The sequence below is a fragment of the Solea senegalensis genome, linkage group LG17 (assembly GCF_019176455.1).
Source record: "Solea senegalensis isolate Sse05_10M linkage group LG17, IFAPA_SoseM_1, whole genome shotgun sequence".
Lineage (NCBI taxonomy): Eukaryota > Metazoa > Chordata > Actinopteri > Pleuronectiformes > Soleidae > Solea > Solea senegalensis.
Window position 1 is genome coordinate 12,959,164 of NC_058037.1, and position 14,333 is coordinate 12,973,496.

The 14,333-nt window shown below is 44.3% G+C and overlaps 2 protein-coding genes across 2 annotated transcripts; one reads left to right on the plus strand and one right to left on the minus strand.

Annotated features, from left to right (window-relative positions):
* Positions 1-211: 211 nt before the first annotated feature.
* Positions 212-3,311, minus strand: LOC122783706 (potassium voltage-gated channel subfamily S member 3-like). The gene is made up of 2 exons (XM_044048501.1): positions 3,141-3,311; positions 212-2,608 (listed from the first exon to the last, which is right to left on the minus strand). Exon 2 carries the CDS (start codon positions 2,602-2,604, stop codon positions 1,105-1,107), a length of 1,500 nt encoding a protein of 499 aa, XP_043904436.1. The 5' UTR covers positions 2,605-2,608; positions 3,141-3,311; the 3' UTR covers positions 212-1,104.
* A 2,215-nt stretch (positions 3,312-5,526) lies between these two features.
* LOC122783705 lies at positions 5,527-12,747 on the plus strand. The gene is made up of 21 exons (XM_044048500.1): positions 5,527-5,747; positions 5,828-5,889; positions 5,975-6,061; positions 6,151-6,272; positions 6,846-6,986; positions 7,152-7,250; positions 7,335-7,508; positions 7,859-7,958; positions 8,101-8,321; positions 8,953-9,109; positions 9,198-9,409; positions 9,817-9,931; positions 10,050-10,249; positions 10,327-10,441; positions 10,513-10,682; positions 10,777-10,862; positions 11,008-11,138; positions 11,498-11,684; positions 11,754-11,895; positions 11,980-12,076; positions 12,648-12,747. Exons 1-21 carry the CDS (start codon positions 5,725-5,727, stop codon positions 12,716-12,718), a joined length of 2,712 nt encoding a protein of 903 aa, XP_043904435.1. The 5' UTR covers positions 5,527-5,724; the 3' UTR covers positions 12,719-12,747.
* Positions 12,748-14,333: the final 1,586 nt, after the last annotated feature.

Genomic DNA, 14,333 nt, shown 5'->3' on the forward strand with positions numbered 1-14,333 from the left:
ATGTAAATTGTTTGTTTTTCATTGGATTAGCCCTTTATATGTACTTTACAGAGGCCGCCGTCTTGTTTTTCTACAGGTGACCAAACGGACGCAGAAACTCACAAAGCAAACAAAGACGAACGGCATCTTTCCTGGTCTGCGAAGGCCACCGTAGTTTCCCTGAGTCCTCCCTTTCTAACAGACTGGACCTTTAATGTTGATCTTCCTACTGCTGTGTCTTAATAATGTCTCAATAGTGACCAAGCAGGAACTGCTCAGGGACACAAGATGTGTCTGTTGTCCTTTAGGACTTAAACATGTCTACATTGTCTCTTTAATATTGGAATCCTCCACGTTTTATTCAGATTTTTGCTTATTTAGAGTGGTTTACATGCTACTGTCTTGTTGAGAACCTGGATTTGAAAACCACGTCTACGTGAGTAATACAACTTCATATTATGTGACACATTTTTTTCCAGAGTTTATTTCAGGTCCACATCAGTTTCTCCCCAGGAATCACCCAGCATGCCAACATGGTTGTCTACTATGACAAATGTTTTGCTCTTTACAACAACCTGGCATAATCCAGGCCTTGGCAACACGTGGCCTCTCTTCGCCAGCGTCAAATGACGTTGCATAATTCTTCACAACTACTGATGTCATTCTCTGTCAAAGACACATTTTGCCGTAACTCATGCAAAATCAGCCAATTTAAAGATCCACAACATCAAACATCAAACCGCTTTTGTCGTCATTTGAGATTTTTCTCTCTCGGCCTGAACTGTCAAATCAATACAGCGCATTATTTTTTTGAATTTCCTTTTTAAAAACATTCACATTATGGCCCTCTACATGCACCACTGCAGTTCCCTCAAGCAGAAAATGGACTTTCAAACCTGTGAGCAAGTTTTCAAATAACTTTTAGCGAGGCTGTATATGTCCCGAGCATTTCCCTTGTAAGGAAAATACAAGAAAAGAAGAGACGAGAAGAAGAAGAAGAAGAAGAAGAAGAGGAAAATCGTGGCCACAATGTTTCTCTGCAGGAAGACAGTGTAAGAAGGCAGGGTCAGTGATGGAGCGCTCTGCCCTGAGAGGCACGGGGTGACTTTCGCTCATAAGGGGATCTCATTTTTCCGTCCCATTTTCAGAAGTGTCATTATCGTACAACTCAATGTCCTGGAGACTGGAGGCGTCTGTTTCGTCCCCTGCACTGCTCTCACTGTTCCTGAAGGTGATGCCCCCAATGAAGGGGATCACACCGTCCGTGAACAAGTCCCTGATGTTGTAATAAGGGAGCTCCGGGTCCAGTCTCTGAGGCTTGGTGATACATTGTCCCTCCATGGCTTTGTTTCGCTGATAGTACTTTGAAAACTTATTAAAAATGATAGTGATGGGCAGGGCCACCACTAACAGGCCACAGATGATGCTCAGTGTGGCCACCATCTTCCCTGCGATTGTAACTGGGCAGGTGTCACCGTAACCGACCGTCGTCAAGGTGATTGTCGCCCACCACCAGCCCGAGGGGATGGTCCCCAAATCTGTGTCCTGCTCATCCTTCTCTGCAAAGTAGATAAGAGCAGAGAAGATGGAGATCCCGACTGAGAGGAAGAGAAGGAGGAGGCCCACCTCGTGGTAGCTGTGGCGGACGGTGGCGCCCAGTGCTCGCAACCCGACGGAGTGACGAGCCAGTTTGAGAATTCGGAGCACTCTCATGAGCCGCAGAACCTGCACCACTTTCCCTACATTCTCTAAGTCCTCGTTCTCCTCGGCGGCCTCCTTGTCGGCCGTCTCCAGGGCTAAAGTGGCATAAAACGGCAAAATGGAAGCAGCGTCGATGATATTTAACGGGTTTCCGAGGAACTTCCTGCGGGAGGGTGCAACAATCAGCCTGATGACAAACTCAGCGGAAAAGAATGCGATGCAGATCTCCTCCAGGACGGCGATGACGCGGTCCTCGATGGGCTTGTCGTTTTCATCCACCTGCTGAAACTCAGGCATGCTGTGGACGCACATGGCAACAATGGAGGTCAAGACCACACTGAGGGAGGCCACGGCAATTACCTTTGAGGCTCTGGAATGACCTGGATCCTCCAGCCTGAGCCAAATGTAGCTCCTCAGTTCCGCACACCAGGCTCCTTTGAACTTAGCGAGATCTTTATCAAGAGCAGAGAGCTCCTCCAAGGACGAGTCAAAGCTCGGCTGCTGCTGGTCGTCACTCCTGATGTCCCAGTCTCTGTCCTCGATGTACTCCTTCCTCTCGTGGTACCAGTTGCTACAGCACGGGCTCAGGTGCCGCTCCTGGATGCCCCAGTACTCAATCTCCTGGGTGAAGGAGAAAACGCACAGCTCCTCCATCATGTGAATACGTCCAGTGTGGTAGAAGTTGAGCACGCAGAGGAAAACCCTGGGATTCCTGTCGAAGTAGTACTCCCTCTCGGCCGGGCTGTAGTCGTCGCACAGCTCCAGGATCGCCGCCTCACTCTGACAGCAGAGGAGACGAGCTAGGCGCGTGTGAGGGAAGCGGAGCAGCATGTCCGGATCCACCTTATGCCGCACTCCGCCGACGTTGAGGTGGACCTGGTCCTCCTCGGTGTCACGGCGGTGGAGGATTTGCCCATATCCCATGGTCCTGATGACACATACAGAGACGTTAATGACAAAAAAAGCAAAAAGCAAATCAATGGAAGTGCCTCGCAGGCTTGTGCAGTCAGGACTGTGGGCTGCACGCCGAAGTGGATAAATGTCTATCAAGACGTATTTGACAGCACTGTTTGTAGAACACATTAGTCCTCTGAAGAGAAGAAAATCAATACAGCACACACAGGAAATGGCTTGTGCTGGAGTGAGTGAGGAGGCGTGAGGTGCTGTCACTTCTCAACAGAACAGGATTATCACCACAAGAATCAAATTACAAAGTGGACTAAACTAACTCGGAGGAAATGAGAGGCAACAAGTTGACACTGACCCCCGCGCGCGTTATTAGTACAAAGACTGTGTGTACATTTCCTTATCTCCTCTGGTTAAGATCAACAACGGTGCTTTTGCGAACCCAACATCTGGCATCGTATTTTCCCCACCGAACGCTAACCATATCGTCATTGTTATTCTGTTACTTGTAAAATCACTGAAACTGAATGGAGAATGTAAAGCTGCAGCCTTACCTGTACTTGGAGCCTTTCTTTCCATGAAAATAACTTTTATCCAGCTGCTTTAGTTTTTAGTTGGTTGTTGTTGGTTTTTTTTGGGTTGCTCTTTCTTTTTCACATGCACGCCGCAGAACAGCAGGTCAGTGGAGGGGAGAGTGAGTGGAGATGCAGCTTCACGGGCAGGACGAGGAGAGCTGGAGGCGGGACAGCAGCGCGGCAGCAGTTTGTTCCCTTATACAGGGAACAGGGAGGGGCAAGAGAGGAGGAGAGGAGGAGAGGGAGGAGAGGGAGGCTGCACGGATGAAGGAAAGCCCTTCTCTGATATGACAGAGTTGTGTAATGCCTGTGACAAGCCTATCGTGTCCCCAGAGGAAGCTTGTTTTTTTTTATTTTAAGGTTTAAAAAACATGGCTTCTGACTTAAGGCTCTGAACCACAGTTTGTCTCCAAGCTGAAAGAGGATAAAGAGTCAAGTAAGTAAGTAAGTTAAAAAATAAAAAAAAGGAAAAGAAAAACACTCTCTGTATTCATTCCACTGTCAGAGCCAGACTCAACTGTGACACAGTGTTTGAGCTGTGTTTCATTACAGAGGGTGCTTGTAAATTTGTTGCCGTGTAAGAAAATGGACTTACAATACACAGTGTAATGTAAACTGCATTTTTTAAATTTGCACTGAAATATGCACGCACCGCAAACAAACTCAAAAGACAACGCACGATCAAACGGCCACAACAATAGCAAATGGTGCAGAGGAGTGAAATCCTCTATTCTTTCTGGTAGCATTATTTTAATTCTTTATTCTAAAAGTGCAGCAGCCACATTTAGATAGAAAACATATCACAATCTGTCCATTTTTAACTGCTTTTTCCTCTTAGGGGACATAAAAGAAGTCATTTCCAGCTCACACAGAGACAAACTGACGGAGACGCTGTGCCAATCTCAGCTGACATAGAGCGAAAGGCCAGTCCATCACAGGGCCACATACAGTATATAGAGACAAACAACCATTCACTCTCGCACTCACACCTACAGTCCAATTTAGAGTGTCCAGTTTGACCTAATCTCCATATTTTTGGACTGTGGGAGGAAGCCGGAGAAAACCCAAGCACACACGGGGACAACATGCAAACTCCATGCAGAAAGGAAACGATATCTCTGTCCTCAAATGAAATGAAAATGAAAATGTGGCTATAATCTCAAGGGCCGTTACAATTGTATTGTGGGCCGGATGTGGCCCCCGGGCCTTGATTTTGACACTTTTGGTCTAGAGTGTCCAATTAACCTGAATTTTCCGATCAATTTAATCTAAGTAAAGTCATTGTCGCAATAACAGTAATTGGATTATGTGGAATGCTCTGATCTTATTATGATTCAAATGTCCCATTGACGTGGACAGGAGTCATGATCACACTGTGTATTGTAACACGTACACAGGAATATGAGTGGAATATTTGTGCAAATATGATAATCTTAATCTTATTCACACATGAGTTGTCCGGTCGTAATAGTCAATCACAATTTCGGTGATTGCACGGTTTCTGTGCCACAGCCCATATAGTTGTGCCCTCTGTCTTTTTTATCACCGCAATAAAAAACACACACTGGGAATTTGTCGAAGCTTCTCTTTCATCCCCCTGAGCACCGGCGTGTCGTTGACTTTATCTCTGCAGCTTTTGCTCTTTAAATGAACCTGACATTTTCACATCTCACCGGGGCAAGAAAACCACACATTTTGTGCACCTTTGACACAAAGTTTGTTGCACACTGTCACTGTCACTGCTCTCGGGTTGCCAGACCAGCAGCGCAATAACCTACAAAAAGAGTACCCACATGGTGAATTTTATTACATTTAATGTGTGTTGTTACTGAACACGGACAGTTTACATTTGCTGTGTATGCGCATACACTGGGATCATTACTTTATGTAAGGTAAGTGGAAGGTTTTGTACTCTCACTGCTTGTTTTGTTTTTTAATTTGAATTATCTGTGTTGTCATTTGCACACAGGTTTGTTTTGCACCTTGTTTTAATGATAAAGACATGATGACGGTCCTTTATGGGACCCACTATATAATTTATGTGTTTATAGTTATTCCATTTTAGCATATTAGTATATTTTACACTTACTGGTCACAAGAGGTCTTCTTATGTGTAGCCATGTGTTTAGCTCGTAGCACAGGTGTGAATATTGCAGGTAATTGTGTGTTTTTACACGCAAATAAAATCAAAACGGCGTGACAGTAAAAGCACAGGTGATACTAATCACATTAGCGAGGGCTACGTTCAGTTAACACGAGTTAAGACAACGTGACGAGGAGCCAGGACGCGTCCTGAACCCAGAGGAGCTAAATGGACCTCGGCCGGTCGTTCCTGTGATGATTGACACCTGTGATGCTGCTGCCGTGACCTGTCAAAGTGGCTGCAGTTCAGTCCGGCCCCATTATCCCCCCATCAGGCCGTGATGGGATCCACCTGTGTGTGACTGCTTTTTGCTCAGCAGTAACCTCCCTCTCTGCCTCTCTTTCCACTCCACAAGCTTCATTTATAGAACAAAAACACACTCACACGCTCTTAGGTTAACAGTGTCACGCCTCTTGAGCCATGGCCTGTTTATTTAAATCAAGGTTTGTGTGTTTTGAGTTCCAGTCCATTTCTCTTTGGTCAAAGATTCCCATTTTACAAACACGGATTAAATCTCTTGCAGGTGGTTTGTTCTTCTAATAGCAGTGGCTGTAAACACTGCAGCTCAAAAGACTTCACCAAGGAGTAAGTCTGTATCCCTTTCTTTTTTCTGAACACAGTTCATATTTTTCACCCTTTAATCTTAAATAAATTCTCTTTTCGGTCTCAGATATTGTCACATCATGCCTGGGGAACATCATGCGTGTGGATATGGGTCCACTCAGAGGGAAGCTTCTTGAAGTTGCTGTAGTCCTGAGTAAATAGACTTCTTTCTTCTTTTTTTTTTTTTTGACGCCATCTCTGTTTGTCCTCAACGTGACTCCTTGTTTAAATCTGACTCCTCAGACAACTCCACCATCCTTCTCACGCCACGCTTGGCGAGTCAGTGTGGCTTCAGCATCAAGGCAGATCAGCGGGGCAGCGCCATGATTTATGCCTCCCTTCACAACTGTTTTGCCCAAATTGTGGTAAATACAAAAAGCACTGTAGACGCCGTGTGTGTGCTAGAGATGCACGCTTTTGTAACATCTCAGCTGGATTATTGTAATTCTCTGGTCCAGAACTCTGCCGTTTGCCTTTTAACAGGGGGACAAAAAAAGAAGAGAGACCACATCACTGTATTGTTCCTCTCTCCACTGGCCTATTGGTTTTTAAAATCTCAATGGTTTGGTACCGTCTTGCCTCTAAGGACTTATTTTTCCTCACACCCCACACTGAGCTCTGATAACGGGCTGTTTTTAGATGTTAGAGCCTGGGGCGATCAGGCCTTTTCTGTAGCGGGTTACCCATGGAAATGAAATCAACCTCCACCATTGAACATTTTAAACTATTTTTAAAGACCCACCTCTCCTCCTTAGCCTTCATCTTAGGATTCTATGTAGTTTTTACTATTCTATTTTTTTTCCCTAATTTATATAGATTATTATTATTGATATTAAATCAGTAAAGCACTTTGGTTGTTTTTAAATGTGCTCTGGAAATCAAGTTGACGTGACATGCATGTCTCAATTTAGTTTTGAGTTTGTTGGTTTGTTTTATAGGACGACGCTTTCACCACAACATTAAACCTTCGACTGCATGGGAACCAAATGGCTGCGGACGAGCTGTACCATGTGGAGGAAACCTGTCCCTACTCTGACTGGAGCTCCAGGGAAATCGTCTGTGACCGTAATTATATGGAGGCAAGTGATCGCAGAAGGACGGGACACTGGGGTCGTGTTCCAGTCTTTTGATGATGAGTGGCTTTATGAAGCATTTTGATGTCACTGTAGAAGAGGGAGGGAGGGAGAGAGAGAGAGAGAGAGAGAGAGATGGATTATAAGATACAGTGTCCTCCCTTCCTTCAGGTGTCTGTAGAGAGGACAGCTCCCGATGATTATGCCCTGCCTGCGAAGTCCATGTCAAGTTCCAACTCTAAGTCTCCTAACGCTCAGCAACCTGCAGAGGTCAGACCAGCTCATTCTGTCCCGCTCAATAATCTGGACGCTTGTGTGTGTATTCCATGCATTTCTCTATTATTTGTGTGACAGAAAGAGCCCTTAGACGCTGGGTTCAGAATGGCCTCCATCGTGTTCTTCACTCCCGAGGAGGAGACGACCATGACTGTGACGGAGGCTCAGAGAAGAGGTTATGGGATTGGAAACACTCTGACAAGGCTGGTGCTGCGAAGCTCCAAGACTGCAACTGAAACGTTCTCCCAGGCAGTGAGTTGGAACGTGCTTCACTGAATTCAACTGAGAATGAGCCCAGTTTGTCACCTCAACCATCCCGGGGTTCTGGGTAAATTACTCGAGGCCCACTTGATGACTGATTGCTTTCTTGTACCTGCAGCCTATTGAATTTTGATCACATGATGTTATCAATCTGCCCTTTAAAAAAAAGAAATATGGATTACTTAGTCTGGCAACCCCATTGTCTTAAATTATCCAAATCTTTTCAGCTTTATATTATCCCTTGCATTGGCCTTTTATTATAACAACAATGATGATGATGATGATGATGATGATGATGATGATGATGATAATAATAATAGTTAAGCATTTTCACCATGCAGATAGGCGGGCTGCCAATGACGGTGCTGAAAACCTCTACGGTCTTTGAAAAGAAATGGCTGGTGACTCGGATCAATGCGACAGCGGCCTGTCCATCTGACGGTAAGAAGAGGAAAAAGCAGGGGTGACAAAAGCATACACATGACTCTTTGTCTCAGTATAATGTCGTCTAGATCTCAAAATGGGACATTTTCTAGTGACTATTTGTATCCATGTAACTGGGTTTATTCACTTGTGTGTACAGCCAGTGTTTTCTTCACTCCAAACACAATCACCTGGTACCTGCCCCAGCACATTGGCCCGCTCACGTCCTCCGAGCAGGTGACACTGCTGGAAGCGCACATGGGCGTCGACGGCCAGAGAGTGGACGCTGCAGAGATGGCTGCCAGAAAATACAGCCTGACCATCAATAACGTACACGTCATCATGGAAATCCCTATAGGGGCCGCCGGCGGCCACTTCAAGGTCAGTGGCACTAAAAAATGATTCATGCATGTCCAGTCTATAATAATATAGGAGATAAAAAGGTCATTTGAAACATTTGTATTGTCACATGATGGCTGTTCAGTCTTTGCTCGTGCTCCTACTAGAGCTTTCTTACTCTTAATTGGAAGGGTGTTTTTGTTCCTGCCATGCCAAAGTGTTTGCTTTTGTTCTCTGAAAAACTGGCTTTTTCAGCTATTAAGATTTCACCAACTGGCAGAAATCATCATTTCTGTGTATCTTATTGTAAAATGTGAAGTTTTATTAACTTAAAAAGAAAATGCAGGAAGTGGTTTGCCTGGAAAAAGGTGAGGAAATGTCAGTGCTGAGCTTTGTTTACTCTATATTTTGTGAGGATGTTGCTGCTTGCAAATGGCAAGTTTATCTCAAACTAATCAAAAATGGAAGCTTTAATTGCAAAAAAGAAAGTTATAAAGCTTATTTATAACTTCACCCAGTCCACCTGCAGTACTGTGACAGTCCACCAGGGGTTTGACACTTTGTGAGACACTGCTCTATAAGGTCATTGAAAGACTTTTACGTCCTCAGGTGATCACCATTCAGGCCCACGTTTCAAAGATCAATAAATATTAGAGATTTTGTTTTTTGGCAGAGTCACGTCAAGGATGACCAGTATCACACATCCTACACAATCGAGCCGATGCTTGAGTTGCTCTGGAGCGAGGACGCCACTCGCGACGTCACAAGATACAAAGTCCTCTTCCCCATCACCACGCCGCTGCAGCCTCAAACTCTGCAAGTTATCGACAGTGAGTCTTGTCATCGCCACTCTTTGATTTATTAAATAAATGTTGCCCTTCCACGTTGTTTTTTTTTTCAATTCTCATGTCTCCACAGACACGGTCCCAGATGAGCGGGTGTTTAAAGTGATGCTGGGGCCTTTTGGCTCGGACGTGGCTCTCATGAACGTCACCGTCAACACTCAGGTGCTGACAGTCGAAGAGTGCCTCGCCAGAGGTTTTAACATCCTGGAGCACATCTCCCCCAACGGCAGCGTGAAGGTCTTCTCGCTCCAAGTGCCCTTCACAGACCCTGTGGTGCAACAAATGGTGAGCTGTTACTTCAACTTGGGGAGATTTGGAAGAAGTTGTTCCTTAACCTTCATGCAACTTTGAGAAAAGTCTAAGTAAATGTCCTTTTTATAATAATGATGATGCTAAAATGCAAAATTTTCCATGTACTACATGAGATTTATTTTGAAAGTCTAACACAGCCTAGGATGTCACTAACTGCATTTTAGTCACTCTACATTACGCCATTTATTTTGGTCATGATTATAAAGTACATCAGCCTTTTCTGGATTTTCTGCCAAACTGAGGAATATTGGTAAAAATGATGGCTAATTATGACATTTCACTGCATATGCATCAACACGGATGAGAAGTCACAAAAGAACCCTAAGGTTGCATGAAGGAGGGAAAAGTTTTGGTTGCTCATTCGTCCGTTTTCTCAACAGAAGGGAACATTGTTTACTGTGAACGTCCTTCGCCTGACCTTTGGCCTGCTGGTGCTGCCAGAGTTTGCGCCATTTTCTCTCTCTGCCTCTCTGGAAGCTAAAGTGTTCGACATAGGTCTGTTTTCAGCTATAATGTATGTGTGATTTTAAAAAAACGGCAGACGAGAAGGTGCCTTCATTTACTGATAGAGTTGTAAAGTCTTTTTTTTTAAATTTCCCTCCCCCTCCTTTAGCTGCTCCCTCCATCTCTGGCGTGTGCGACTATGAAAACTTCTACGTCCTCGTGAAACACGGCTCCCAGGGCTTCGACTTTCAGACCGTCGTGGGGAAGCGGCTGTTGACCCCGAGTCTGGCTCGGCAGTACAGTTACATGGAGAACGACACGCACATGAGTTTTGTGGTGCCGTTTTCAGCCGACGACGCCGCCTTCGAGGTCAGAATTGGTTTGCATCGTACACATAGTTTTATGTCCCACAACTTAAGTTTTGTTAATTATTGTGGCTTGGTCAGGCTGTGGAGCCAATGTCCATCAGGAGCCGACTGGACGTGACCCTGAGGATCCCGGGAACCAACAGAAACATCAAAGAGTTTGCTTTGGCGTGCGACTTTGCTTCCACACTCACTGGTTTGTTTCTAGACAAATGTTCCTCGTGGACATAAAGCCACAACACGCGGTAACCGATCGTTCTCCCGCAGAATGTTTTCCGAACGGAACAATGACGGCTCTGGCTGTGAAACTAGAGTCGGTTCCCAGTCTGAGCACCGGTCAGCTCACGCTCCGAGACTCCAGCTGTGGTCCGTCCTACAGCGACGACCGTTACGCTTACTTTGTCTTCACCGGAGACTCCTGTGGGACCACCAGGAAGGTACAGTATCTCACCTCAGAGTGTGTGTGTGTGTATAGATGTAAACTGTTGGCATCAAACAAAAGTCATTTGTTTTTTTTTCCCTTTTTTTTAGTTTTTTCCAAATGTGATGCTGTATGAAAACGAAATCTCTCTGCCAGACGAACTTGAAACGGCGAAAACAGAAGAGCCTGCATATGAGTAAGTGTCTTCCTTTTTTTTGTTTTTTGCAATTAGACTTTTGGTTGGACAAAACGAGACGTAACTGGCAAACTAAGATGGACTTAAATGTCCCAGTGGAAGATGCGATGTGTCCACTTTAATGAGTCGTGTGTCTGGTCCACAGACTGAAGATTTCCTGCTACTACGACATCAACACGACTCACGCCGTAGCGTTCCACACCAGACCTCGCAGGAGCGAACCGTACGCCGAAAATGCAAACGGAGAGCTGCGAGTTGCGATGAGGCTCGCTTTGGGTAAAACTCCTCTGAACACTCGCTATCCTAAAGCATGATCTTCATATTCTGAATTGTTTCAAAGGCTCATAAATATGTGGGACCGGTCTTGTCCTGTGCCGTTTCTGTCTTTTTAGGAGAGTTGTAAAGTATAGCTTGGACGTCTCTAAAGTCAAAGTGTCCACTAAATTTAAATCTTGCAGATCCTGAATAAGTAATTATGTTTGGATATAAAGGTCACTGAAGCATCATCTCACGGTCAAGTGGGACGACGCACATAAAGTTGGAGCGATTCGCGTCTGTGTGTACACAGAACTTTGTGTTCCCTTGGGTTTTAACGACCAAGCGAGGCAGGTCACAGTGTCCTCTCTCCCTCACAGACGACTCGTACAGCGAGTTTCACCGAGCCGAGGACTACCCTGTCGTGAAGTACTTGCAGCAGCCGCTCTATTTCGAGATTGAGCTGAATGCCACAAATCCCAGAGTGTCACTGGAGGTGGAGAACTGCTGGGCGACCCTGAATGAAGACAGGACGTCCAAGCCCAGATGGAACCTCCTCATTGATGGGTGAGAGAGTGAGAGGTGACCGCTCGGTGGAAATGTGTCAGTTTTTTAAAAAAAACTCTTCTGTTCCAGGGGTGCAAATGCAGTCGATCCCAATCAGGTGGTCTTTCATCCCGTTGGGATGGACGCCAGAGTTCAGTACCCCGCTCACTTCAAACGCTTCGAGGTTCAGACGTTTGCCTTCGCTGAAGATGAAGACAACTTGAATGATCAGGTACTTTTTCTGCGTAGTCATGATTCAGCATATTAAATAACGTATGTAAATGTCATTGACGTAAATCAAATTTTTATCATTCAGCTCTTCGTCCACTGTGACGTTGTGATCTGTGACGCCAGAAATCCACTGGGTGGCGTTTGCGCCAGTCGGTGTTCAAACCAGGGAAGCGGGATAAAAGGTAGGACCGAGTGGCAGTGAACGTGAACTCTCATTTGAAGCCTCCACAATCTCACACACTGTCGTACTTGATTGTCAGTTTTCCTCGAAATTGGGACATAATGATGATTTAACTCGTCCAGGAAAATGTGTAAGTCGGGGACGTCAAACTCCAATCATCTAGTCTGGTCAACAGGCCATTCTAGGAAAAAACAGAAGAAAATAAACAACCATTAAATAGCAACACACACTATTTCATGATATTGCAGTTCAAATATTTGTGATATTTCAGACTTTCAAAGTAAAAGTGCTTGTTTTGATAAGGAATGATGTAAACTTCAGAATAAAAGCATGTATATGATGCAAATTAAGTAAATGCAATAATCTAAGTCATTTTAATAATGCAATAGCTGCAACCAAATTTTAATTTTGTTATAACACCATTAAGTGCCGACAAACTATCACGTCATAAAACCTTGTAAGCACTACGTGGCGCACCAATGATAACCCTGGTGGTTTTATTAGATTTTAGATAAATTTGTAATTGTTTTTGATTTGAAAATGACTTTTGTCCTGCATCTCTTCCTCCACAGGTCAAAGACGAGCTGTTTCCGATGTACACAGTTCCACACACGCGTCAGTTGGACCCATAGTTGTAAGCTAACAAGATCGTAATAAAACATTTTTACAAGACTTGACGTTTTGTGTTGTTTTTCTTCAAACAAGTGGTGGAGAATTTTTGTCCCAAGGTTTTTGATATGAAAGCCCATGATGTCACTGATATTTGAGTGAATGATGATCTTAAAGTTGGGGGGGGTGGAATGTCTGCCAGCAAAAATAGGAGGGGGGAATAACTTGCCTAATAAAATCTATACCTGCCACTTTTTCTTACTGTTGGACAGTCTTTTCTTACAGTGATTACTATCTACACTGATGTCCATTATATCGCAGCACACCCAGTTCACCCCCTGCTTCCATGTTAAAAAAAATGTATCTACATGTAATAGATTTAAAACTTAGTACACTGCATTGTATCCATTATGATAAAAGTGCATATACAGAGGCTGTCTTTATTAATCCCTTTAGGACAGGGGTGTCAAACATACGGCCCGGGGGCCAGAACCAGCCCGCCAGAGGGTCCAATCCGGCCCACAGGATGAATTTAAGATTTCACACTACAATCTAAACGTAATGTCAAATGCAATATTTTTCACTTCCAGATACCTGTGACTAAATGTTTGTGCCTTTATAGATTCAGTGTGATGTGTAAATAGTAAATTTAGGCATGGTATTGTTGAAATTGCACTTATAGTTCTCAAGAAATGTCATGTTTTGTAAAAATGAAGTTCTTGTTGGTCATAGGTTATTATGCTATTATTTGACTGGTCCGGCCCACTTGAGATCAAATTGTGCTGTATGTGGCCCCTGAACAAAAATGAGTTTGACACCCCTGCTTTAGGAGGTTCCCTCTGGGAAATTAAATGTAGTGTCTTACATCTTTTTTTTTCCATTTTCAATGCATCACCAGGTGTAAACGCACCTGAGCAAAAAAGTAAAACATTTTTAAATCTGATGATATTTGGAAACGTATCAAAGTTCCAGGTTTGCTTGGCTATTTTGTAAAGCCTTGATGTGACCTATACACATTGATATAATGTAGTGTATTTACTAAGCACTAAGAAAAAAGTGCTTAGTAAATACAAAAAATGCCAGACTTAAAGGAAAGTCATGAGTTGATCAAAATTGTTTGGTTAGAACACTTTCTAGAGAACATTGTCCAGAGAATTTAAACGCACTGCACTGCAATATTAAAGCTCCACTGTGTAACTTCTGTTGCCAAAACACTGCTAGACCTGATACCACTCAGACTTTGCTCACACCTGCAGAGTTTCCTGAAATGTCATCTCCAGGTCCAGATTCCAAGTGCTTTCTTTCGGTACCTCACCTCACTCATATTTCTGAGAGACAGGGTTAATTCCTTAACCTAGAGATTGCTGCCCTGCTGCATTCCATAGGGTCGTCACAATCTTGGTCTTAAATCCAATATTGATCGCAATCTCGACCCTCGAAAGCAAAGGTGGAATAAAAGATTTAACCACGCCCCCTGGGTGCCGTCCTGCAGACGGGCCAGTGTTGTGGTTGTAGCCATTGTAGCACGACTGACCATGACCTCCTCCCGCTAACCTGAAGCTGCTGCCAACTAACAGTAACCATGGCAACTGCTGATTTGAGGCAGCACACGATCAAACTCGAACCCCCTTCTGGAAATGTTTTGCATT